This window comes from Vipera berus, assembly GCF_964194415.1.
Source record: "Vipera berus genome assembly, chromosome: Z".
Lineage (NCBI taxonomy): Eukaryota > Metazoa > Chordata > Lepidosauria > Squamata > Viperidae > Vipera > Vipera berus.
The window spans coordinates 78,895,210-78,920,455 of NC_138205.1; the positions used below are offsets into that span (position 1 = coordinate 78,895,210).

At 43.6% G+C, this 25,246-nt stretch overlaps 2 protein-coding genes across 2 annotated transcripts in view; one reads left to right on the forward strand and one right to left on the reverse strand.

Moving 5' to 3' along the window:
* SACM1L (SAC1 like phosphatidylinositide phosphatase) overlaps positions 1-3,888 on the reverse strand; it is a 48,702-nt gene extending 44,814 nt beyond the window's left edge. Inside the window, exon 1 of the mRNA XM_081343499.1 lies at positions 3,660-3,888. Coding sequence (XP_081199625.1) covers positions 3,660-3,715 — 56 coding nt within the window. The 5' untranslated portion in view covers positions 3,716-3,888. The remainder of the gene's footprint in view (positions 1-3,659) is intronic.
* A 14,311-nt stretch (positions 3,889-18,199) lies between these two features.
* On the forward strand, positions 18,200-24,689 carry SNRPD1 (small nuclear ribonucleoprotein D1 polypeptide). The gene is made up of 4 exons (XM_081344340.1): positions 18,200-18,431; positions 21,455-21,531; positions 22,958-23,149; positions 24,384-24,689. The coding sequence occupies exons 1-4, from the start codon at positions 18,418-18,420 to the stop codon at positions 24,458-24,460; spliced, it is 360 nt and encodes a 119-aa protein (XP_081200466.1). The 5' UTR covers positions 18,200-18,417; the 3' UTR covers positions 24,461-24,689.
* Positions 24,690-25,246: the final 557 nt, after the last annotated feature.

The following is a 25,246-nucleotide window of genomic DNA, read 5'->3' on the forward strand; positions in this document are numbered from 1 at the left end:
GCGTCTGTGCATATGAGCTTCTTTTATACCTTTCCAAGCATCATCCATCTAGCCTAAGCATGCCTAGGCACGTCGAAACAACACAGTTCCACAAATGTTATGCAATATGTGCAGCATGCATGCCTGGACATGCATGAGTTCACAAAGCATCTTATAACACAAGTGAAAATTGGTGAGATATATATATATATATATATATATATATATATATATATATATATATATATATATATATATATATATATATATATATATATATATATATATATAGTAATAGTTATATAGCTATATATAGTTATATAGTTATATATATACGATTTCTATAAAATAATCCATGAGAGGTTAAATTACAAGTTTTTTCATAATTAGCAGCCAAAAATTCACAGATACACCCAAAAGCATTCCGGAAGCAACACTGTAGTTGTTCAGTGTAATTTGAGTCTGGTTATTTGTGTCTCGAAAGAGACTTCCAGGTTTTATTTGATGATCCATTTCTTTGTTTTCTGGCTGTCCACAATATTCTCAGGAATCATTTTTAGCACCAAAGTTCAAAAGCATCATTACTCTGTTTCTTCAAAATTCAGCTTTTACTTCCATAGATTATCACAGAGAATATAATTACTTGCACTATTCTGATATTTGTAGGTATAGATCAGAATAGTATCTGAATCTCTTTTCCAATTTTTTTTTAACTTGGGACGTGCCCAAGAGGGACATGAAATCACAAACTAGGTAGAGGCCTGAATTAAGACATATGTCACTAGTGCTACAGATTGGTAGGCGGTTTTCAAACAGAACAGTGACATGCTAAAAGTGGAAAGCAGCAAAGCCAGAAGAGAAAACTAATATTGTTATTTATAATAGATAGTACATTCACCAGTCAGGATAACACCATTCAGCAATGATTCAAAATATAAATATAAAGAATAGAGATTGGCAAAAGGGACAACAATAATTTCTACTAGCATGAAGATCAACATAATTTCTGTTTGCCCACCAACTTGAGATTCAATAAAAAGCAGAGTTTAATTCACATAACTGTTATATTTACATTTTAACAATTTATTCCATAATGTTAAAGCTCTACATTGCCATTTACTTATCTTTTTCTCAACATACACAGTTCCATTCTTTGAAAGCATTTTCTTTCTCTTTGGCAACTAATCCCAGCATTAATATGTTCACAACTCTTTTTTCTTCTGCATTCCTATGAGATTGTCTTCTTCTGAATCCCAGTATGTCCTTCTGCTCTGGTCCTTGAGTTCAGGATCATTCTTCTTTACGCAGCAGCAATGTTTGGTTCTTTCAAACTGGATTTTCTCTTGTATCAAAAAGTCTGAGGCAATCTGGCTTTGAAAAAATGATCAGCCTAACAGCCGGTGGGAAACTGGCAGAGAGAATGCGTAATGCTTTAGGAGGGAGATTCTAACTCAGGATGCAATCCTTCTACTCTATCAGCTCATAATCAGGTAATTTTTAAATATGAATTTGAATACTCCTCCCTTTGCCTGTTTCCTGTTCCATCTGATATAATCACATAATATCTGTTTGCCACACAGATTTCAATATTAAACCGGAATCCCTGATATAAGCGGCCAAAATCTGGAATGATAATAATCCTGACTCATTAGGCCACTAGATGGTACGTTTACTCAGTAGTATGACAGGTCCAGAAGTTAACCCCCTTAATTTCAACCAAACTGCATACACACACTCACTGTTAAATCTTTCCATTATGATAACTGCTTACATATTACCTACTTCCTCCATTTAAAATAAATATTCATTAACTTGCTTCAAAGCATTCCTATAGAAAGCTTATAACTGAAAAGATAGAAGTTCAACCTTCGTTCTTAAGAAACCTACTATAGTTAGTGAACAATATTACTTAAAGTATTCTGCAGTGTTATGTTGAAACACTGTAGCAAGCTTGTCCTGATTTCAGTTTTATCAAACAGGGAAAAAATAACCATTAAACAATTGAATTAGCCTAAAAATATGCTTGCATATTATTCCCATTTGATCAGATTACTGGAATGTTTGTATCAAGCATTAAACTGCCTCATAAATATTAAGAATTTAACTGTACACTTCTGAAAGGACAGCCCATATAAAATGTGTTTCCTATCACTGTATCATAATACAAATTAAGGGTTGATAAGCCAAGTTACATTTTGACTGATCAACTTTATTAGATCATTTATCAATAAATGAATATATAAATAAACGCAGTGGTCTTTAAAATACTAATTCTACATTTCTTTGCAATTTTTTGGGGAAGTTCACCTCACTGAATCCCTAAGCAGCATTATCATGTAAATATGCTTAAGATCAGTAAGATAAGTAACCTTACACACACATACATACAAACACATACAAATGATTTTAATTTAACTTGAGCTAACTTACACTATCTAGATATATTGTTTCTGGATACTACAGTATTACACAGAATGCAATACTGCCTTACTCCCTCCTATAACTACTGTACTACGCAAACACTGTAACCCCATAATTACATAAGGTAAGCACTAGGAAGAGGCTGCCCCAAGGAGCAACAGCGAAGGGAAAACATTATACAATATATGCCCCCACATAACAAACCCCTGGAAGAAAGCTCTGTCCCTCACATACCCCACATACACACACACACACACACTTGAGACAGTGCCTTGGGCTTTCCAAAGTCTCTTCTCCATCACTAATACTTAGTATCAGGCAGACTACTGCAGCAGTTATGTAAAGGTAATAATGTATTCACATCAAATAAAATCATGCACTTATCATACTCTCATAATGCAAGTTCTCTCTCTACATAACTATTTGCAAGGAGCTTCTTCTAATAACATAAGCCTTCACCTACAACAACTCATTGCACAATAGCTTCACTCTTAGCCAGCCCTTCATGACCTTCATATCTGTTGGACAAAAGCTTTCATCTTATCCAGTTAAAGTAATCCATGTTGTAAAAATGTTTGTAGGTTAGATCACCTGAATGTGGCAGGGCCAGTAACAGAAAATTGTTATTCGGGCTGGGGAAGGGGAGATGGGCTCTACTTTTTACCAGGACAAAGCAATGAAAGAAAACAAAGATGATTTTAGCAAGGAAAGGGAGACTTCAGTGGACGTGAAGAGTCAACCCCACGAAGAAATGCTTTCAGAGACTCTGAAGAGAGTCAGGCGTGCTGGAAGCGACCACGTACATAACAATATGTTAGAGAAGAAAAGCCCCGGAAGAAGCAAAAACCGAGGCGGAGTTAAGTGACCCACCAGAAAGCTTCGGTGGTTGGGCTTACTGGCCATAATACAGGAGAAAAAGGGAATGGAAAAGAGAAGGATTTCTTGGGGCGAGGAAAGCTAGAGAGGCCAAGTATGGTCTGGGATAGCCTTTCCCAAGCTGGTGGCACGACACATACGTTGAACGACAATTCGCACGGCAAGCGCTTATTACAACGGCTCTCGTCATTCCGCAGATGCAGAGACCCTCAGCAGGGGGAGCCTCGACCCAGGACGTAGCCGGAGAAAACAGAAGTCTGTTAAAGGGAAGAGAGAAGTGGAGGGGACGGCAGGGGCACCTTCACAAGAGGGCTTGTTTAACCCCCTAGAGGGGCACGAAATTAAAAGTGGTAGTTCCCGCCGACCATTGGCCGCTCACTCACAGCTTCAGTTCCTCGTAGGCGGCGGCGGCTGCCGCGGCTACCACCTTGGTTCCCATTTGTTCCTTCGCCAGCCGCGCAGTTAGGCTCGGGCTCTGCCTGTTTCCTATTTAGAATTCCTTCCTTGCTTCCCGGTCGCTCGGGCCTTCGAGACGGCACACCACTTAGGACAAACTTAATGAGAAAGCATTCCACGGCTTCCCGAAGAGCGACGCAATGACTAGGAAAGCTGGGATTGGTGGAATCTGTCGTTCTAACCACGCCAACCTATACAAGATGAGTGGGCGGGAACCACAATTGTGACGCTAGCTCCGGCTCTAGGCAACGCCGAATGGAAAGCGACCGGGGATTGACCGTCATCCGTTGTAATTTCGATTTATAGAAGCACGGCTGCTCCTAATTGAGGTCTAAAACAGTGTTTTCAACTTTTGCAGCTTGAAGATGTATGGACATCAACTATCAGAATTCCCCAGTAACGTGTTGTCTGGAGAATTCTGTAAGTTTGAGTTTACACATCTTCAAACTGCCATGGTTGAGAAATACTGGTCTAAAACAAAAGACCATCGAAAGGTTTTGATTGGTTTAACCTACCAAGAATTCCCTATGGCGCCACCCTTAAGAAACCTGTGAATGGAATTTACAATGCCCCGGAATTTAGAATACAGGCGAAAAAGTTCTCTTTTTGGCCAGCGTGGGCCAGTGGCGCAATGGATAACGCGTCTGACTACGGATCAGAAGATTCTAGGTTCGACTCCTGGCTGGCTCGATGCTTCAACTTTTCTTCTTCCTCAAACCTTTAATTCGTTCTTTGTAACTCCTAGACTAGCGGTAGCTTACCTATTTATCTTACTCCGATATTATCTTACTCCGATATTGTCTGTACACCATGCCTGGCAGGGATATTAGTATTTAGTTTTTATACTAAATATTCTGCTGTGTTCCTACATTGTGCTAAACTACACATTATTGGGGCTCAGATGTTTCACAACTGCAGTGCGTCCAATTCAAGGCAGAAAAGAGCAAAGGGGAAGATCATCCAGTTACAACTGGTACAAAATGTAACAACACAAGCAGTGTTTCTTCCCGATATGATTATGCATCACCATTGCTGTAATGGCAACAATTTGGAATGTAAGAACCATGAATCAAGGAAAGCTGGACATGGTCAAACAAGAGAAGACAAGACTGAACATCAACATCTTAGGTATCAGCAAACTAAAATGGACAGGAATGGGTGAATTTAATTCAGATGACCATCAGGTATACTACTGCGGGCAAGAATGCCTCAGAAGAAATGGAGTAGCCTTCATAGTCAATAAAAGAGTAGGAAAAGCAATATTGGGATACAATCCCCAAAATGACAGAATGATCTCAGTTTGAATCCAAGGCAAACCATTCAATATCACAGTAGTCCAAGTCTATGCCCCAACCACCAGTGCTGAAGAGGATGAAATTGATGGATTCTATGAAGCCCTACAGCACCGGTGATATTTTCGTATTGCTTGGCCTGCCTCGGGCCGCTTTCGGCGGCTGCGGCGTCTTCGGGCCGTTTCGGCGGCGGAGAAGACGACCGCCAGTTAGCTCGCTGGCAAGGATGTCTCCGGTGCTGTTTTTGGGCCGCTGCCGGCGACGTCGACGGCGTCCTCGGGCTGCTTTGGGCAGTGGAGAGGACGACCGCGGCGACAGTGGTGGTGTTTTCGCTTTGTTCGCTTCGTTCCGGCCACATGGTGATGGCGACGACGGCGTTTTCAAGGCCCGCTGGCCCGTTCCACCGGCAGCGACGATGTCTATGGCGATGGCAGCAGCGACATGGCGGCGGCTGGCGTCTTTGTCCGGTCAGCGGTGGCCGTAGCAGCTCGGGCGGACTACCAACTTATTAATTTTCCATCTGCCTCTTTTCTCCCCTTTGGACTGGGATGGACCTGGGCACAAGCCACAGTGGGAGAGTGGCTTGTTTTACATCGGCAGCCCCATAGAGGTGGGAGCTTTATGGGTCATGCCCCACCCAGGGTGTACATTTTGGACCATCCCCAGGAGCAGATTCGCGACCCGTCGTGAGAGGACGGGTTGTGGTCTGCCCCTGGGAGCACCCAACCGAGTGGCAGTAAGTTGGTTGATGGCCCAAATGTTTCACTCCCTACCCTTCGAACCTCCTTTTGGACTTCTCAACTACGGGACTGCCTTCTCTGGACTTTTCGGACTTCATGTATCGATACTCCAGCATGGACTTGTTCGTCCTCAGGGGTGCCCCCCTCTCCTGGGTGCGTCCCGCCTTCTTTGCCACTCCCAGTCTCGATGAAGGGCCCAATTATTGGGACCCTGAGAGATGGCCGGGCAAGGGCAGGGGTCCTCGATATAAATTTAATAGGAGGCCCCTGGTTAATTTTTTAGTGAAATTTTTTATGGGGTTAGGGAGAGGGGTGGGAGGTAGTGGTTGTCTGACTATGGGGGGTGGCCATACAACCTTGGTTCAGGCCAGGCCGGGGTCCGACTGCGTAGGGAGGGAGCGGGGTGTGGTTACATCCGGGGCTCGGGAGCGGGTCGTGGGACTACCGATTCCCACGACATTGGGGTATGGCAGCAGGCGCATGGACAGAGGGCCGTATCGTTACCGGGAGAGCCGTCTCCACTATTTACAAGCAGTGAGGCGCTCCAACCCTCTGTTTCTTCCCCGAGGTTCTGGGAGCGAGGATGTGCAGCCTCCTGAGCTCCGGCTGGTGTATCTGAATGCCAGGTCCGTGATTAATAAGGCTCCCCTTGTGCGGGATTTGGTTGAGGGTGAGCATGCGGACCTGGCTTGTATCACCGAGACCTGGTTGGGTCCAGAGGGTGGTGTCCCTTTGGTTGATCTTTGCCCACCAGGTTTCCGAGTGCTACACCGGCCTCGGGCTCAAGGTAGGGGCGGGGGAGTGGCGGTAGCTATTAGGGAGACCTTACGTCCGCGGGAGACCACCGTTCCTCAGATAGTCGGGTGTGAGTCTCTCTTTTTGAGGTTTGGTCCGGGGGCACAGTTGGGCTTGCTGCTGGTGTACGTTTCACCTAGTCGCACAGCGGCAGCCCTGCCTGAGCTACTCGATGTCCTCTCCGGGTTGGTGATTGAGTTCCCCAAACTTATAGTTTTGGGTGACTTCAATCTACCATCCCTGGGAGGGTCATCTGAGTTAGCTCGGGAGTTCATGGCTTCCATGATGGCCATGGACCTGACGCAGGTAATTTCTGAACCAACTCATGAGGGAGGCCACACCCTTGACCTGGTTTTTTTATCCGGATGGTGGTTTGATGATCTTGGTGGGGGCTCTCCATTTATTATGCCCCTGTCATGGACCGATCATTACCTCCTGCGGCTGGTCTTCCGTCTTGCCACCCCCCGCCGTGGGGATGCGGAACCAACTAGATGGTACCGCCCCAGGCGCTTAATGGACCCTGATGGGTTCCAGGCAGCGCTGGGATCCCCACCTGCCTCCGTTGCTCACAACTCGGCGGATGCCTTAGTGGAAGCCTGGGAAAGGGCAGCCACTGAGGCACTTGACCGAGCTGTACCCTTGCGGCCCCTGACCCGGTGCAGATCCCAACGAGCTCCATGGTTCTCCGTGGAGCTCCGGGAGATGAAGCGTCGGAAACAGGGCCTAGAGAGCTGTTGGAGGTCCAGCTGATCCGAATCCGACCAGTTGCGACTAAGAACCTATATTAGGTCTTATCTCGCAGCGATGAGGGCGGCGAGGTGTAATTACTTCTCTGCCCTCATCGCGTCCGCAGATAATCGCCCGGCCGCCCTGTTTAGGGTGACTTGCTCCCTCCTTAATCAGGAGGTGAGGGAGGATCCCTTGCAGGGTCGTGCCGAGGAGTTTGGTCAACATCTGTCGGATAAAATCGCTCAGATTCGGACCGGTTTGGACTCCAGCTGGGCAGAGTCTGACGATCAGGACACGGGCGGTCCTGTCAATGTTATCTGGGAGGAGTTTGATTCTGTGACCCCTGAGGAAGTGGACAGGATTATGGGGAGGTTGAGCTCCACCACATGTTTATTGGACCCGTGCCCTTCTTGGCTGGCTTATGCAGCTAGGGAGAGGACACGAGGCTGGTTCCAGGCAGTTATATCTGCTTCTTTGAGTGAGGGTAATTTCCCCACCGTCTTGAAGGAGGCGGTAGTGAGACCTCTCCTCAAGAAGCCTGCCCTGGACCCAGCTGTGTTAAACAACTTTCGCCCAGTCTCCAACCTTCGCTTTCTTGCGAAGGTTGTTGAGAGTGTGGTGGCGCATCAGCTCCCTCTGGTCCTGGATGAAGCGGATTATCTAGACCCAAACCAATCGGCTTTCAGGCCCGGGTACAGCACGGAGACGCATTGGTCGCTCTGGTGAATGATCTCTGGAGGGCCCGGGACAGGGGATATTCCTCTGTCCTAGTCCTATTAGACCTCTCTGCGGCTTTCAATACCATCGACCATGGTATCCTGCTGCGGCGTCTCAGGGGATTGGGAGTGGGAGGCACGGTTCTTCGGTGGTTCTCCTCCTATCTCCTGGGACGCTCGCAGTCGGTGTTGGCAGGGGGGCAGAGGTTGACCCCTAGGTCTCTCGTTTGTGGAGTTCCTCAGGGGTCGGTCCTCTCGCCTCTCCTGTTCAACATTTACATGAAACCGCTGGGTGAGATCATTCGTGGTTTTGGAGTTGGGTATCATCAATATGCCGATGATACCCAACTTTTCATTTCGACCCCAAACCACCCCAGTGATGCCCTTGCTGTGATGTCCCGTTGCCTGGAGGCGGTTCGGGTCTGGATGGGGAGGAACAGACTTCAGCTCAACCCTGACAAGACTGAGTGGCTGTACATCCCGGCATCCCGGGACACTTAAAATGTTCCATCTCTTTCTATGGGGGGTGAGTTTTTACCCCCCGTGGATAGGGCTCGCAACTTGGGAGTCCTCCTAGATTCACGGCTTACCCTAGAAGACCACATAGTAGCCGTGACTAGGGGGGCTTTCGCTCAGGTTCGCCTGGTGCGTCAGTTGTGGCCCTATCTGGACCGGGATGCCCTGTGTACGGTCACTCATGCACTCGTGACCTCTCGTCTTGACTATTGCAATGCTCTTTACATGGGGCTTCCCTTGAAGACCACTCGGAGGCTCCAACTGGTACAGAATGCAGCCGCGAGAGTTGTCTTGGGAGTTTCCCGGTACTCCCATGTTACACCTTTGCTCCGCGAGCTGCATTGGTTACCAGTTGTCTTCCGGGTGAGGTTCAAGGTCTTGGTGATGGTTTTTAAGTCCTTACATGGCTTGGGTCCGGAATACCTCGGGGACCACCTGCTGCCGGCGTCGACTCCCCTCCGCCCTGTGCGTTCCCACAGAGAGGGCCTCCTCAGGGTGCCTCCAGTCAGAGAATGCCGGCTGGTGGCCCCCAGGGGGAGGGCCTTCTCTGTGGGCGCCCCGGCTTTATGGAACCAACTGCCGGTTGAGCTCCGGATGGCACCAGATCTTCGCACCTTCTGGCGCAGGTTAAAGACCCATCTATTCGAACAAGCTGGCCTGGCCTGATGGGGGAATGTTAGGGTTTTAATGTTTTTATATTTTGATTGTTTTAATTTGGGCAATAATTTAATTCTTTTTTTAACTTTTGAATTTCTATTTATATGCCCTGTGCACCGCCCTGAGTCCTTCGGGAGAAGGGCGGTATAAAAATTCAATAAAACTTAAAACTTAAACTTATAGAACTAACACCAAAAAATGATGTCCTTATCATCATGGGGGACTGGAATGCTAAAGTAGGAAGCCAAAAGATAATTGGAATAACAGGCAAGTTTGGCCTTGGAGTACAAAATGAAGCAGGGCACAGGGTGATAGAATTTTGTCAAGAGAATACGATGGTCATAGCAAACACTCTTTTCCAACAACCCAAGAGATGGCTCTACACATGGACATCACTAGACGGTCAACACAGAAATCAGATTGACTATGTGCTCTGCAGCCAAAGATGGAGAAGCTCTATGCAGTCAGTAAAAACAAGACCAGGAGCAGACTGTGTCTCAGACCATGAGCTTCTTGTTGCAAAATTTAGGCTTAAACTGAAGAAAGTAGGGAAAAGCACTAGGCCACTCTGGTATGAATTAAATCATATCCCTGATGAATATACAGTAGAGGTGACAAATAGATTTACGGAATTAGATCTGATAGACAGAGTGCCTGAAGAACTATGGACGGAGGTTCGCAACATTGTACAAGAGGTAGCAACCAAAACCATCCCAAAGAAAAAGAAATGCAAGAAAGAAAAATGGCTGTCTGAGGAAGCTTTGCAAATAGCTGAGGAAAGGAGGGAAGCGAAAGGCAAGGGAGAAAGAGAAAGATACACCCAACTGAATGCAGAAATCCAGAGAATAGCTAGAAGAGATAAGAATGCCTTCTTAAATGAACAGTGCAAAGAAATAGAAGAAAACAATAGAATAGGGAGGACCAGAGATTTCAAGAAAATTGGAGAGATGAAGGGAACATTTCATGCAAAAATGGGCATGATAAAGGACCAAAATGGCAGAGACCTAACAGAGGCAGAAGAGATTAAGAAGTGTTGTGTTGGTTCGGGAATCAGAGAGACTCAGACTTCAGGCGTGCAAAGACTTTATTAGGAGGAAGCATGGTCCAGAAGTGGGGAACAAAGGTTACCTGCCTTATTTTATACCTGACTAGGTGAATGCCTGGCCAATAGGTTTAAACTCAGGTTTCCCGCCGGCTGGGCAGCCAATCCCTTTAAATCTGGCTTTTCTGCTGAACGCTGTTCCTGCACGGAGCTGTCCAGCTCCGCGCCTCCTTATTCAGCTGTCACACGTGTATGCTATGCCAGCATACACTACACCTCTTCCCCCATAAGCAAGGACAATACCCTTTTCAAATTTCCAACTCCCCCCCCAGCATAACTATATACACTTAATTCCCACACAGGCTTCCCCTGCCACCCTCAAGTTCGCACATACTCTGAGAGGTAAGCAGGAGGCCTGTGGGATCGGCTGGAACATCTCAGGTGTTTCCCCCCTCTTCGGGCCTGGTGTTGCCTTTTGAGTTGTTTGACTTGGGGTTGTGGTGTGCCCCAGGTGCAGGTGGTGATGTCTCAGGTGAGGGAATGTACCTGTCGTCATGGGACCTGGAGTTATGGGGACTCTCTGGGCTTGTACCGGATGTAGCCCCGTTACTCTGGTCCAGATGTTGGTGGAGTCTGACTTGTTCCAAAACCCAAGGATTGGGAAATGCTTCTCTGTTTACTAAGTCTCTTTGGTCCCTCTGAGAAGATTCAGGTCTGGGTAGGGCCTCCTGATTATTGCTGGCTGGCACTTTTCCAGGTGGCCCTTTTTCAGGTGCTCGACACCTGAGCTGGTCAACATGTCTCCTCCATTGGAGGCCCCCCTCCACCTTTACGATGTATGACAACGGGCCTGTTCTCTCAACCACGTCCCCCTGCACCCATGCTTCCCCGGAACTGTAGTTCCTTGCCCAAATGGAGTCCCCTTTTGAAAATTCCCTGGAGGCTTTTGGGTGTTCCACATCTGCTGCCACTCTGTCTGGGTGTAGTCTGTCGAGTAGTTATGAGACGCCTTCCCCAACGAAGTTTGGCTGGGCTTTTTCTGGTAGCGGTGCAGGGTGTGGTGTGTTGGTGCAGTAAAAACTTGGACAAACATTGTTTCCAGTCCCCTTGGATGATGCGCTTCAATGCATCCTTTGTGGTGCGCACCATGCGTTCAGCCAAGCCATTAGCTGAAGGATGGAAGGGAGCAGAGGTGATGTGTCTAATCCCATTGGTCTTCAGAAACGCCTGGAATTCCAAGGAGGTGAATTGTGGACTGTTATCAGAGACCAATACATCAGGAAGGCCATGAGTGGCAAAGAGTCCCATGAGCACTTGGACAGTCCCTGTTGTGGTCATGCTACTCACAGGTACCACCTCCAACCATTTGGAGTGGCTGTCCACCACTACCAAGAATGATTGGTTGTGCAAAGCCCCTGCATAGTCAATGTGTATCCGGGACTGGGGTGTGTGTGTTTCCTCCCACTTGTGGACTGGGGCGTGCAGCTGTGGTGGCCGAGATCTTTGGCAGGTGTAGCAACCAGCTACTTGTTCCTCAATGTCCTTGTCAAGGCCTGGCCACCACAGATAACTTCTTGCCAATGCCTTCATCCGTACCACCCCGGGGTGACCCTCATGTAGTGAGTGAATGACCCTGTCTCTCAATGTTTGTGGTATGATGACCCGGCATCCCCACAATAGGCAGCCCTTGTGTGAGGACAACTTGTGCCTCCTGGTGAAGAATGCCATGAATTCAGGCCCTGGGGATTTGTCTTGCCACCCCGTGTTCACCCATGTCTGTACCCTACTCAAAATCTTGTCTGTAGGTGTTTCAGCTGCAATGTCCCTGGCACTGAGAGGACATTCTGGCAGATCTTGAATGGCCAATATTTGGGCTGCAGGTGCTGGATCTGGTTCAGCATTGTTTAAAGGAAGTCTGCTTAGGCCATCAGCATGGCCCATTTCCTTGCCTGGCTTGTGCACTAATTTACATGAGTAAGCCGAAAGGAAAATGGACCACCGGAGCATTCTGGGTGACATAATCTGTGGGGTCTGCTTGTCTGTGGTAAACAGACCTAGTAAGGGTTTATGATCTGTAAAAATAGTCATGGAATTTCTTTACTCCAGCAACTATTGCCAGGGCTTCCTTATCTATCTGTGCATAGTTCCGCTCAGCCGCTGACAATGTCCTGGAATAATATGCAATAGGGACTTGTCTGCCATCATCCTCTATGTGGCTCAACACAGCCCCCACTCCGTAAGGGGATGCATCACAAGCAATGCAAATTGGTTTGTTTTCTATAAAATGGGTAATTGTGGCATTGCTTGCCAAAAGATTTTTTAGAGACTGGAAACTGGTGTCATGTGTCTTGGTCCAGTTCCATGTGGAGTGCTTGTCCAATAATCTGTGCAAGGCTTCAGCAATAGATGCCTTGTGGGGTAAAAAAGCGTGATAAAAGTTAAGTAACCCCAGGAAAGCTTGCAGCTCCGCCTTGTTTTTGGGTGTGGGAGCCTCTTTGATTGCTTGCACCTTGAATGCTGCAGGATGAACCCCCTGAGCATCAATTCTAAACCCCAAAAATTCTGTTTCTGGCACCCCAATGCTGCACTTATCTCTTTTAAGCTTAAGGCCAGCAGCACGAAATCTTCCCAAAACAGCCTGCAGTTGTTCTGCCAAAATCTCCTGTGTCCCCTGTGATGAGAACATCATCAAAGTACAGGCCGACTCCCGGTATACCCTTTAACGTTCGCTCCATTACCTCCTGGAAGATGCCTGGAGCTACGCTAACTCCGAACTGCATCCGGTCTACCCAGAACGCCCCTTGTGGGTGACTATTGTTTGTGCAGTGGCGGTCTCTGGGTTGATTGGGAGTTGCAGATAAGCCTGAGCGAGATTCAGTTTGGCGAAGATCGCGCCTCCCTGGAGTGATGCAAGGATGCTGCTGACTGTGGGCACTGGGTACGCGTGTGAGTTTAACGCTTTATTGATTGTGTATTTATAATCAGCACAGATTCTTATATCACCATTTGACTTGAGTGGGGTAACGATGGGGGTTTCCCACTCAGCTCCCTCGACTGGATGCAACACCCCCTGCGCCACGAGCTTGTCGAGTTCCCGCTCTATTTTGTGTTTTAATGCGAACGGTACCCTTCGAGGCTTTATTTTGATGGGTTGTATGTTGGGGTTCAATATGAATGCAATTGGTGGACCTGTGTATTTTCCCAGCATTCCATCAAACACGTCTGCAAAAGCCTTGCACACGGATTCAATGCTGTGCGCTTGGGACTGTGTCTGGTGAATTCTGATAATGCAAATTCCCAGCGTTTTGAACCAGCTCAACCCCAGCAAGCTAGTCCTTTGTCCCTTGACCACTAGGATGTCCAAGGGCCCCTGGAACTCCCTGTACCTCACAGGAAAGGTAGCCTCCCCCCGGACTTGTATTGGGGAATTCTGAAAATCGGTGAGGGTGATGCTAGATGGTCTCAGGGGAACCTGCTGGCTGCTCTGGCTGCAAAATAACTTATAGGTCTCATACGAAATGACTGAGACAGCAGAGCCGGAGTCCAGCTCCATTTTACAGAGAACCCCTTGGAGCTGCACCACTAGCTTAATTTTGGGGGTGAGTGGTTGACGAGCCCCCGTATTACACACCGCCCCTCTGCTCTGTGTGGCTGATGGACACGATGCGTTTCGGAGCCCCAGTACCTGACGCCAGGTGAGCTTCAGCATCCACCTCGTGCAGCGTGTCCTGGCTCTGGCTCCGGCAAATGGACGCAATGTGTCCTGTCTTGCCGCATGCTTGACATTTGGCCGTTCTGAACTTGCAGGCGGAACTATGATGGTTTCCCCCACAGCTGGCACATTTCTACTTGGTCGAGCCGCACTTGCAACCGGAACACTTCCTGTCCTGGCCATTGGCCGCAGCTGTGGTCCGTTGACCCCTTGGGCTATCACGCTGTCCCGTCGGATGGGGGGCTCTGAGCTGTAGTGCGTCCACCTCCAACTCCAGACCGTCCATGCTGCTTTCTCTGTCCCCGTGCGTCTGATGGACGGTGATGCCCTGGTTGCTTCGGTTGGTCTCAGTTGGCTCTGGCTTCTCAGCTAACTCCCAGGACAGTACTTCCTCCTGTACTTGCTTGAGGGTCAGCCCTGGTCTGGCCAGCAGTTTCTGCCTCAGTTTTCGGTCCCTGAGGCCGAAGACAATTCTATCCTGCAACCTCCTTTCTAAGTTGTCGAAGTTGCAGAGGCGAACCGCCTGTCGGACTGCCGCCATGAATGCTGACCCCGACTCACCCGGCAGCTGGTTCCTCTTTACAAACTCGAGCGTCCATGCCATTTCCGACGTGCGGGTTAAAGTACTGATTCGGTTTGTCAATGAGGTCGTCGTATTTCACCTCCCCGATGGCCGTGGGTGAACACAGACCCACTGCCAGTTTATAAATGTCCTTTCCGCATGTGCTGAGTAGGGCTGCCACCTTTATCCTGTCCTCAGTAATGCGGTTTACTATGAAGTAAAACTCTAGCTGCCCCATGAACGCTTCCCATTCTTCGGGCTGGGCGCTATTGAAAATGGGAGCTAACCCAACCGGTGCCAAGGGAGCTTGATCAACCTGAGCCGTGGGAGCCTGACCGTCCTGAGACATCTCGAACGATCTGATCAATCCTGTTTCGATTCAGGCGACGATTCCCCTGCCAGACGGGGTGTCCTACCACCCTTCAGAACAGAATCCATCCTTGTTGCCAATTGTTGTGTCGGTTCGGGAATCAGAGAGACTCAGACTTCAGGTGTACAAAGACTTTATTAGGAGGAAGCATGGTCCAGAACTGGGGAACAAAGGTTACCTGCCTTATTTTATACCTGACCAGGTGAATGCCTGGCCAATAGGTTTAAACTCAGGTTTCCCGCTGGCTGGGCAGCCAATCCCTTTAAATCTGGCTTTCCCACTGAACACTGTTCCTGCACAGAGCTGTCCAGCTCCATGCCTCCTTATTCAGTTGTCACATGTGTATGCTATGCCAGCATACACTACAAGAAGAGGTGGCAAAATTATATACAAGAACGAGCTTAACATCCCTGATAACCACTAAGAGGTGGTCACTGACCTCGAGCCAGACATCCTAGAATGTGAAGTAAAATGGGCCTTAGGAAAGCTGAGCAACAACAAAGCTAGTGGAAGTGACAGTATTCCAACTGAGCTATTCAAAATCTTAAAAGACGATGCAAATTTGCCAGCAAATTTGGAAAACTCAACAGTTGGCACAGGATTGGAAAAGATCAGTTTACATTCCAATTCCAAAGAAAGGCAATGCCAAAGAATGTTCAAACTATCACACCATTACACTCATTTCACATGCTAGTAAAGTTATGCTTAAAATCCTACAAGCTAGACTCCAGCAGTATGTGGATCGAGAACTACCAGAAGTACAGGCAGGATTTCGAAGAGGCAGAAGAACTAGAGATCAAATTTCCAAGATATGCTGGATCATGGAGAAGGCTAGGGAGTTCCAGAAAAACATCTACTTCCGTTTCATAGATTATGCTAAAGCATTTGATTGTGTGGATCACAACAAACTGTGGCAAGTTCTTAAAGAGATGGGAGTACCAGACCATCTTATTTGTCTCTTGAGAAACTTATATGCGGGTCAAGAAGCAACAGTGAGAACTGGACACGGAATCACTGATTGGTTCAAAATTGGGAAAGGAATCCGGCAAGGCTGTATACTGTCGCCTTCCTATTTAACTTATATGCAGAGCACATCATAAGAAAGGCAGGGCTAGATGAATCAAAAATTGGAATTAAGATTGCCGGGAGAAATATCAACAACCTAAGATATGCAAATGAAACCACTCTAATGGCAGAAAATGAAGAGGAACTAAAGAGCCTCTTTTTGCGGGTGAAGAAGGAGAGTGCAAAACTTGGCTTGAAACTTAACATTAAGAAAAACAAGATCATGGCATATGGCCCTCTCAATTCCTGGCAAATAGATGGGGAAGAAATGGAGGTAGTAACAGATTTTATTTTCTTGGGCTCCAAGATCACCACAGATGGGGACTGCAGCCAAGAAATTAAAAGACGCTTGGTCCTGGGGAGGAAAGCCATGGCAAATCTAGACAGCACACTAAAAAGCAGAGACATCACCCTGCCAACAAAAGTGCGTATAGTCAAGGCTATGGTCTTCCCAGTTGCAATATACAGCTGTGAAAGTTGGACCATAAGAAAGGCTGAGCGCCAAAGAATTGAGACCTTTGAACTATGGTGCTGGAGAAGACTCCTGCAAGTCCCTTGGACTGCAAGGTGTTCAAACCGGTCAGTCCTAGAGGAGATCAACCCTGACTGCTCTTTAGAAGGCCAGATCTTGAAGTTGAAACTCAAATACTTTGGCCACTTAATGAGAAGGAAGGACTCACTAGAGAAGAGCCTAATGCTGGGAAAGATTGAAGGCAAGAGAAGAAGGGGACGACAGAATGAGGTGGCTGGATGGAGTCACTGAAGCAGTAGGCATGAGTTTAAATGGACTCCAGAAGATGGTAGAGGACAGGAAGGCCTGGAGAAACGTTGTCCATGGGTTGCGATGGGTTGGACACGACTTCACAACTAACAACATCATTGCTTTCTGGTAGGCATTTGCTTTAGCTAGAATGGCTTTTACTTATGATCACTGAGAAAAATATTTTTGGCAACCACTCCCAACATTCTTTATTTCTCCCAAGAACACTCTCACAGCCACAATGGGGCAACATGTTACAATTATGATTAATAAAATTATTCCCCATGTATTTAATAATTTTACTTTGTCTCATTTACAATTACAGTGGGGTAGCAAATTTTTAACCATTTTCAATGCTTTTGGAAATTAAATGTAAATGGTGGGATAACTTTAAATATCTGTTTGTATTAAAGCTGGAGAAATGGCAGAATTAATTATAGGAACAGGAACTAGTTTTGCTGCTTGTTGAATACTATTTTGCATGCGTGCTTGTACAAAATGGAAGTATATGTCAATCATTCTAACTGGCTTTGAATGTTTATCAATTTTACAGAATTAGATATTATCAGATATTTAAACAATGCCATTATGCAATTGTGATTTACAAAGAAAAAAATCAATCATCAATAACTTTTAAATTTGTTATTTTTATTCTTAAAACCTGAACACATAAATAATTCTAAGTGTTACAGGTCTTTTCAAAATTTCATTTTCTAGCAAACAAAGATTTGGTGCAAGTGTAGAATCAGTGATTTTCCTTCCCTATTTCTACCCATGAACATATGGGAAGAGAGAAAATAGTTTTCATTCATCCGGAAATAATTCAAATATTGAACACATGGATAGTGCGCCTTCCGGTAAAACCAGTCTATCTGATCTACCCAAATATGGGACGGAGCATACTGCTTCCGCTTTCGCCTTTCAGTCCCAATCTAGGAGCCTTCCTAGGCAGTCGCTTCTGCGACGAACTATTTCTGTATTACATTTAAATTTACTGACAAAGAATTAAAGGGAGACTAGTATGGCTATTTCGAGCTAGCTGATGAGAGCTAAATAGTTCGAAATAGCTAGTCTCCCTTTAATTCTTTGTCGGTACATTTAAATTTAAGACACGGATAGAAAATTTATAACCTTGAGTTATAACCTGCTGCTGAAGCAGAACACTCAAGTACCTCTTACATCCAACAGGACATCTCCGGGATTTGTATCTTATTTCCCTGGGATGGGCTCCTGTTTCTTCACCCATTTGGAAAAACCTTATCGCACCCTCCCCTAAACGACCACAGGAAATTTGGTGTTAAGAGAAGGCGCCCATTAAAGACCAGTTTAGAGATGAGCTCTACCCTCTGCTTTTTTCCCCCTTTCCTTTCCTGTACTGTCTGGACCGATAGCTCTGCCCCGCCTATTTTCTGCCCAAAGCTCCCCTTCCTTATCGCCCTGTGAAGCTAAGAGCTTGCATCCGATGCTGCTGCAGAGGAGGCGCAAAACAGCCCTCTAATTAAACCTTGACTTCCGGAAGAGAAAAACCGGAGAGGCGGTGCTTCCGGCCATTCATTCAGCACTCGGTCAGAAGCGCGCCAGTGGCTTCCCTTCGCGAGTAACGGAAGCGGCCTAGTTTGGGGTGGCTGCACCAAGCTCAATTTTTGATCATTCCTTTTGGCTTCTCACCCTCGGGGAGGCCTCTGTCTCTGGTTTAGCGGCTTCGAGTTGCGCCTCTTGCCTTTCCGCCATGAAACTCGTGCGGTAAGTGTCAGCTCTTCGGGAAAAGCGGGAACAATTCGGAAACACGTTTGGCCAGGCCCTGGCTTTCTTTTCATGGCCGCCTCTCGCTTCACTAGACTCGCGTTCCTCCCGACGCGCTTGAAGACCTTTTGTTCTTCTGTTTTGTGCTCTTTAGCTTTGGCTTGGTTCTGCTTGGTCTTCAGGAGAGCAAGAATTTTCCCTTGGTTGTGGCCATCTGTTCTCAGAATAAAACCCATTTCATCAGTTCCTGTTTTTCTTTGATACTGATAACCGATAAGGATTTGAGATCCACTCCATTTTGAAATGGAGAATCAGTATTATTACCCTGAAATGTCTTCAGAGACGGGACTTTGCTTTCATTAGGTGGCCGTTCACAAAGGACGGTGAAGCTATTATTTCTAGTACAGAGTAGATAGCGAAATCCTAACAGATGCAGGTAAAAATAAGGGGAAAGCTAGAGCTGCTCAAATAGCAATATTTTACTGATCTGATTTTAGACAACCTTATTCAGAAGTGTGACTGATTAGTATCTGCTCATTTTATATATATCATAACGCGCTAAGACTCAATCTGGTAATTGTAAACTGCAACTATTAATATTACTGGGCAAGTACAATCGAGGTTGGGACAGATTGTAAACAAACTGTATGTAGTAGCTGTATCATGAATGCTCATTATGTACCTAATTAGACAATGTCAAGCAAGCAATTAAAACTGCATTGAGGACATGCGTATTATAATTTGAAATAGCCAAACCACCAGACTGTTTGTTATATTAAGAGAAAGTCTAAAATGCTGTCCCGTGAACCACCAATTTATCTACTCTAAATATAGCTAGACTTTTTCCAAAGATTTTTAATGCCTTCAAGAGGTCTTAGAAGGGTGACATTTTTCCAGGCACACAGACGTTTGTCCATGCAAATCTGGGGAATTTGAAACATGTTTTTTAAATCAAGTTTTATATTGATATACTTATTAAACATTTATGAATTATGGACTAAGACTTCAAGAAAACATTGAATAGAATAGATAGCACTGGTGATATTACCTAGTTGCAAGAAAACCACCAAGCTTAGAGAACACCAAGGATTCCACAGTAGAACAAATATTTTGCTATTCAACTAAAACCTATTTTTATTTGTCACAAAATCGAAGAGAACAAGACAAAGCTGTCTCTTCCTCTCCTTCCTTATTTCTACTGGCATTAGATCCATTGGTTGAGAATTTATAACAAGAAAATAAAATTTTAGGAATCAAACTAGCAAACCAAAATAAAATTAAGATCATATATAGATGATGTACTTAATACTCATTGAAAGGATTTTCTAAAATTGACAACAAAACATAAGTAGCATGGCATGATATCTGATTAAGACTCAGATAACGATAATAGAACTTACCTAAAAGAAAAAAGCTGTATTTGCAGTAACAAAAATGGTATTTATTTAACATTTCTGTTGAAAATATTTGGTACTTGAGAATTTATTTAATTACATTTAAAAAATGAATTAAAAAAAGTAAAACATTTTTTAAGAATACTTATTAGCAGACTAGCTGATAGATTAGCTGATTTCCTTAGATGGAAACATTTTAAATTGTTTTGAATAAGAGGAATTGCAGTGATAAAATGAACATCTCTCCTATTTTTTTTTAATTTCAAATTATTTTGGAAAGAATTGAAGACAAAGTTTAAACAAATGAAAGACAACTAACTTTAGTTATAGTTATTTGTCTAGTAAAAGTATCAAGCTTACATTTTACAAGACCTGAAAGGTGGATTGAAAGTATCAGATTCCAAACTATTACCAATTAGTTCTTAATTTAGTTTATAGATTGGATTATATAAGTTTATGGCTGGATTCTTCTGTCAAGGAAACAGAACATCTGACTAATTTACATAAATATATTTGGCTTGAAAAAATATAAAAGTTTAAACAATAGCCATTTAATAATAAGCAGCATATTTAAACAGAAGAAGAAATTGATCCACTCTTACCATGCTTTGATAATAAATATGGAAGCAACTTGAGCACTCATGATGTCATACATATTGCACAATCTAATTATTAAAAAGGCAAGCTGAAATACTTTTGAGATTCTTTCTTCAGAATTATCAAAATCATATCTCTGATTTCAGTATGTCCAAACAAATAATACATTTGTAAAGAAAGTTCAAAAACAAGTGGAACACTTAGGTACTTGGCTGAATTTGAAAATTTATAACACAAAATTCTGAACATTCATGGCATGAATGTTATTTGAAGGACAGCCTCTCTCCAATTTCATCTTCCCATCCTACCAGGTCCAGCAGAGAGGGCATGCTATGGGTTCCTTTGCCTAGGGAGCTATGTTTCATAGGCCCTAGGTAAGATAATTTTTCTGCTGTTGTGTCCAGGCTGTGAAATTTTCTCCCTGTAGTGAGGTTGTCCTGGTCACTACTGAACTTCTGAAAGTCCCTCAAGACATAGTTGTGCCAGCTGGCTTGGGGCCCTAGGGGATGAGTGAACTAGTGAGATGGTGCCACTCTTTTAGCATTGCTTTAATTGTTTTAATTTGATTGTTATACTTTTTAGTCTATTGTTTTAGTTCTATTGTTTTCTGCCCAGGGTCATTTGTTTGAGATGGGCAACTATACAAATTGATTTAATAATAATAACATGAAGTCATCGAGAGTTGATCTGAGGCAGACTTTACTTAGTGGCAAATTAAAGTAGCATTTATAACAGGCCTTAGTGTTGTATCTTCAAGAGCCTAAATCAGGATTTCTTACACACGATTCCTCATCTTTCTGGGTTGACTTTACTTGGACTCTAGAAGGTTCCCAACTGTTACTACAAAGAATTACCTGCCTTTGCTTAATATTATTCATCAGCCCATAGAATGAATCAGATGTCAAATGGTTGTTGACATTTGCTTGTGGAGACACTTGCCTTTTACATAAATTTCAGCTTTTATTGTCATTGTCTCATTATGTAAAGAAATTCATTTACATATAAACTAACATGTTTGTTCCAATTATGCAGATTTCTTATGAAACTTAGTCATGAAACTGTCACCATTGAACTGAAAAATGGGACCCAGGTACATGGAACCATTACAGGTATGAGGTTCTGGATGAAGAAATTGTCAAAAAGATTTGTAACTAAATAAAATTCTTAACATTTGGCAGAATTCATGGGTATCTTTATCTTTCACTTAAATCACGATTGTGTACATGTGGTTCCTATTTTATTGATGCAAGTATGCTTTGAAACAAAACTACAGCAGTATGAGCACTGGGAAATATCTAGCATTATTAGAATTGCATTCCTGGATTAGACTGAAAAATCCGCTTATCCAAGCTCACTATTTGAATTTTTCTATAACTTCTAAAATTTTCCAGTATTTCCAGCTATTCTTTTGGAGCATTGCTTTCTGTATATTTTATGTTTCATAGAAATCAATGACAACATTTTCACAAAAGTTTTCATTGTCAAAATAAGGAAGAAAATGTCATTTATGTTTTAATACTTGTATGATATTCCAGCTAGGAGTCCTCGCCTTTCTTAAATTACTGTACACATTTGGTATCTTAAGAATATGGAGTGGCATTTTTGCAAACAGCTGGGGAATTTCCACTGAACAAAATGGTCATAATGAGGGGTTGTAATGAATATTACTCTATTAAATTCTTCCACAGGATATTCCTTTATCCCTGCTTACCTTTGTTTGGACAGTTAGGCAAACATCCAAGTAAAAGATCTGGTTATATCTAGCAAACATTTATTTTTGATCTTATGTAGACCATTTGTGGTCAGTAATTCTTGAAAATAAAGTTTGGTTGTAACACAGATTTTCCCAACCTTTCTGGCTTTGCTGACCAGCCCGGGGGCGGGGAATGGTACCGTGCAAGTGGCATGCACACACACCTGTGCTTGTGAAATGAAGTGCATGTGCTCGCCTTGTGCTCGTGCAAGTGGGAATGTGTGTGCTCACCCGCTACTTCCATGGCCCAGTTCTGAATAGCTCAAGGCCTGGTAGTAGGCTGCGGCCCAGGGGTTTGGGTCTGTGTTGTAGCATATCTGTGTTCCTTTTTAAAAGCATTTTTTAATTGTAGGACATTGGGTAGAACAAAAGGGAAGAAGTGTGGCCAGTTGGCTTACTTGTTATATTAGAGACCATAGTTCTAGTTAGAGAAAGTTTGTGATAGGGAAAAAAGTTTTGAATGACTGGAGGATAGGTCAAGTACATGAGTAGTGTATGGAAGAGAGAATTTCTGTATCTAGGCAATGTAATTGAGAATATTAAAAAAGAAAACAAATTACATTTTGCAAATGGCAGACAAAAGATTCTAAGAAAACACAGTGTTTAAAATATGTGTTTTATGATCATGATTTTTCAAGCTCTATATAGTGATGATCAAATATATAGCATTCTCACTTATCTTACACAAGGTAATTTATGCTAGTTGTATGACTATAGATAGGCAATTTTGGAATAACATAGCCTTCCATAAGATTAGGAAATGTTCTATATTTTATTTTCAGGAGTGGATGTCAGCATGAATACCCATCTTAAAGCTGTAAAGATGACTTTGAAGAACAGAGAACCTGTCCAGTTGGAGACATTGAGCATTCGAGGCAATAATATCAGATATTTTATTCTGCCAGACAGTTTGCCTCTTGATACTTTGCTGGTGGATGTTGAACCAAAAGTCAAATCCAAAAAAAGGGAGGCAGGTTAGTTCTTGATTTCAGACTTCAGCAGTAAATATCTGCTTCATTTAAGAACATTTTAATTTAACATCCTTGATGATGCCTAAATTGCAGCTTTAATTCTGGTTTTAAAAATAAATTTTAACAATGAAAGGTTTATCTCACATTGATTTGTATCACTTCAAAAATTGGAAAGTTGGAAGATTTCTCGTTCATTTGCTGTTATTTTTGCATAATCATGTGATTCATAATTTCTATAGTGATCTTTTATCATCACACCCCTTCAAATCAGCTTTGATTCTATAAAATTAAGTATAGGTTGTTTGGTACCTGGCTAGATATCATGTAAGACTAATTTTTGAATAAAGGAATCACATACTATCTTTCATTTCAAAAAAGTTAATTCCAATCTTAAATTCTCCATCTCTTGTCTTGTAATTAATGGAGCAATAACAATTGCTTAAATAATTCTTAAGTAGCAAATACATACCGTATTTATCGGCGTATAACACGCACCGGCGTATAACACGCACCTCATTTTAAAAAGGAAATTTCAGCTGCAGCTTCGGATAATGGGTCATTAACTATGGGTCATTAACATATCGGCGTATAACACGCACACATCATTTGCCCCCTATTTTCAGGAAGAAAAAGTGCGTGTTATACGCCGATAAATACGGTATTTCTTAAGTTACTTAAACAGTTAATTTTCCTTGGTGAGAAACGGACTAAGAGTAAATACTGGGGCACAGACCACCAGACATGTCACTAGAAGGCAAAATCACAAAACTATCTCCCTTACTTTGGCCATGTCATGCAGGGGAATTCACTGGAGAAAGCAATTATGGAAGAGTTAGTGCTAAAAGGAAACCAGGATGTCAAAAGAACATGGTGACTGGACACCATCGAAGCTGACACCAGACAGAACATAGAAAAAGAACTAGTGCCAAATTAGAAGATTGGAGACCTGGCCCATATATTTAGAGTAACGCTGTCAAGTTACATATTTTTGAGCACTGTTTCTTACATTTCACAAAACCTACTCATTTTCGTATTTGGAAGCAGATATAAGTGATGATAAGATCATTGTAAGAAAAGAGAATAGTTTAACAAATTTGTAACAAATAGTGATTTTTTTTTGCTTTTGAGTTATTTGGAATAAGTTTAAAAATAAAATATACAAAATACAAACACACAGTAAAAAGTACTATGGTATGATTGCCTTTTTAAAAATAAAGTTTTATTTCTTTATGTTCAGTTGCAGGAAGAGGACGTGGAAGAGGAAGGGGACGTGGAAGAGGACGTGGAAGAGGAAGAGGGGGTCCAAGACGATAACTTCTTTATATCTGTTATTAAAAGAAAGCCTCAAACAACCGGTTTTTTTTTACAGGTTTTGTTTTGTGTCAGTTTTAATAAACAAATGTGGAAAATGTATCACTAATTCTACATTCATACATTACATGAAACCCCTGATTACACATGTATTATCTTTAACTTTGACAGCCAAAACTTGGAAATTAACTTTAAATAGAAATATTTAATTCTGAATTCCAGAACTGTGAAATTTGCAGTCTATCTTTTCTTCTCATATCATCTGCTGAAACCTGAAGCATTTGTGAATATTTCAGTTTATAGAGAAAATTAAATATAATCCTCATTTAGCAGCCACATTTGGGATCAACAGCTCTGTTCTCTGTCCTTTGAAATTCTCACCATGACACGGGGATAATTGGCAACAAGGGAATTAACAGTTGTATTTATATCTGCTGGACAGGAAGGGCTTACAAGAGAGTAAGCAAATACATAATGGGAAATGCACCAGGTTTGCATAGTGCATTCTTAGCTGCTGCATTGACAATATGTTGCTTTCAATATGCATTCCCCATTGTGACCTCCTTTACTCTTGTAATCCCTTTCCAATCTCCACTCTGCAAAGGGAGGGGACCAAGGAAAAAATAATAGTCAAGTACAGTATAATCTGTGCTGACTGTAATGGCACTTGTGACTGAGAGAATGCTGTGGAGACTGCAAATATGGTAGTTGCTTGTAAAGTTCTTTTCTTTCAGCACCATTGTAATTTAAAATGGTTTCTGAACAAGATAATAAGGGTAATCTGTATTT

Excerpts from the sequence above, each read along its gene's own strand:
- SNRPD1 (XM_081344340.1), top strand. Across the intron at positions 21,532-22,957 it reads GGTACATGGAACCATTACAG|GAGTGGATGTCAGCATGAAT; the intron begins GTATGAGGTTCT and ends TTTTATTTTCAG. Across the intron at positions 23,150-24,383 it reads ATCCAAAAAAAGGGAGGCAG|TTGCAGGAAGAGGACGTGGA; the intron begins GTTAGTTCTTGA and ends CTTTATGTTCAG.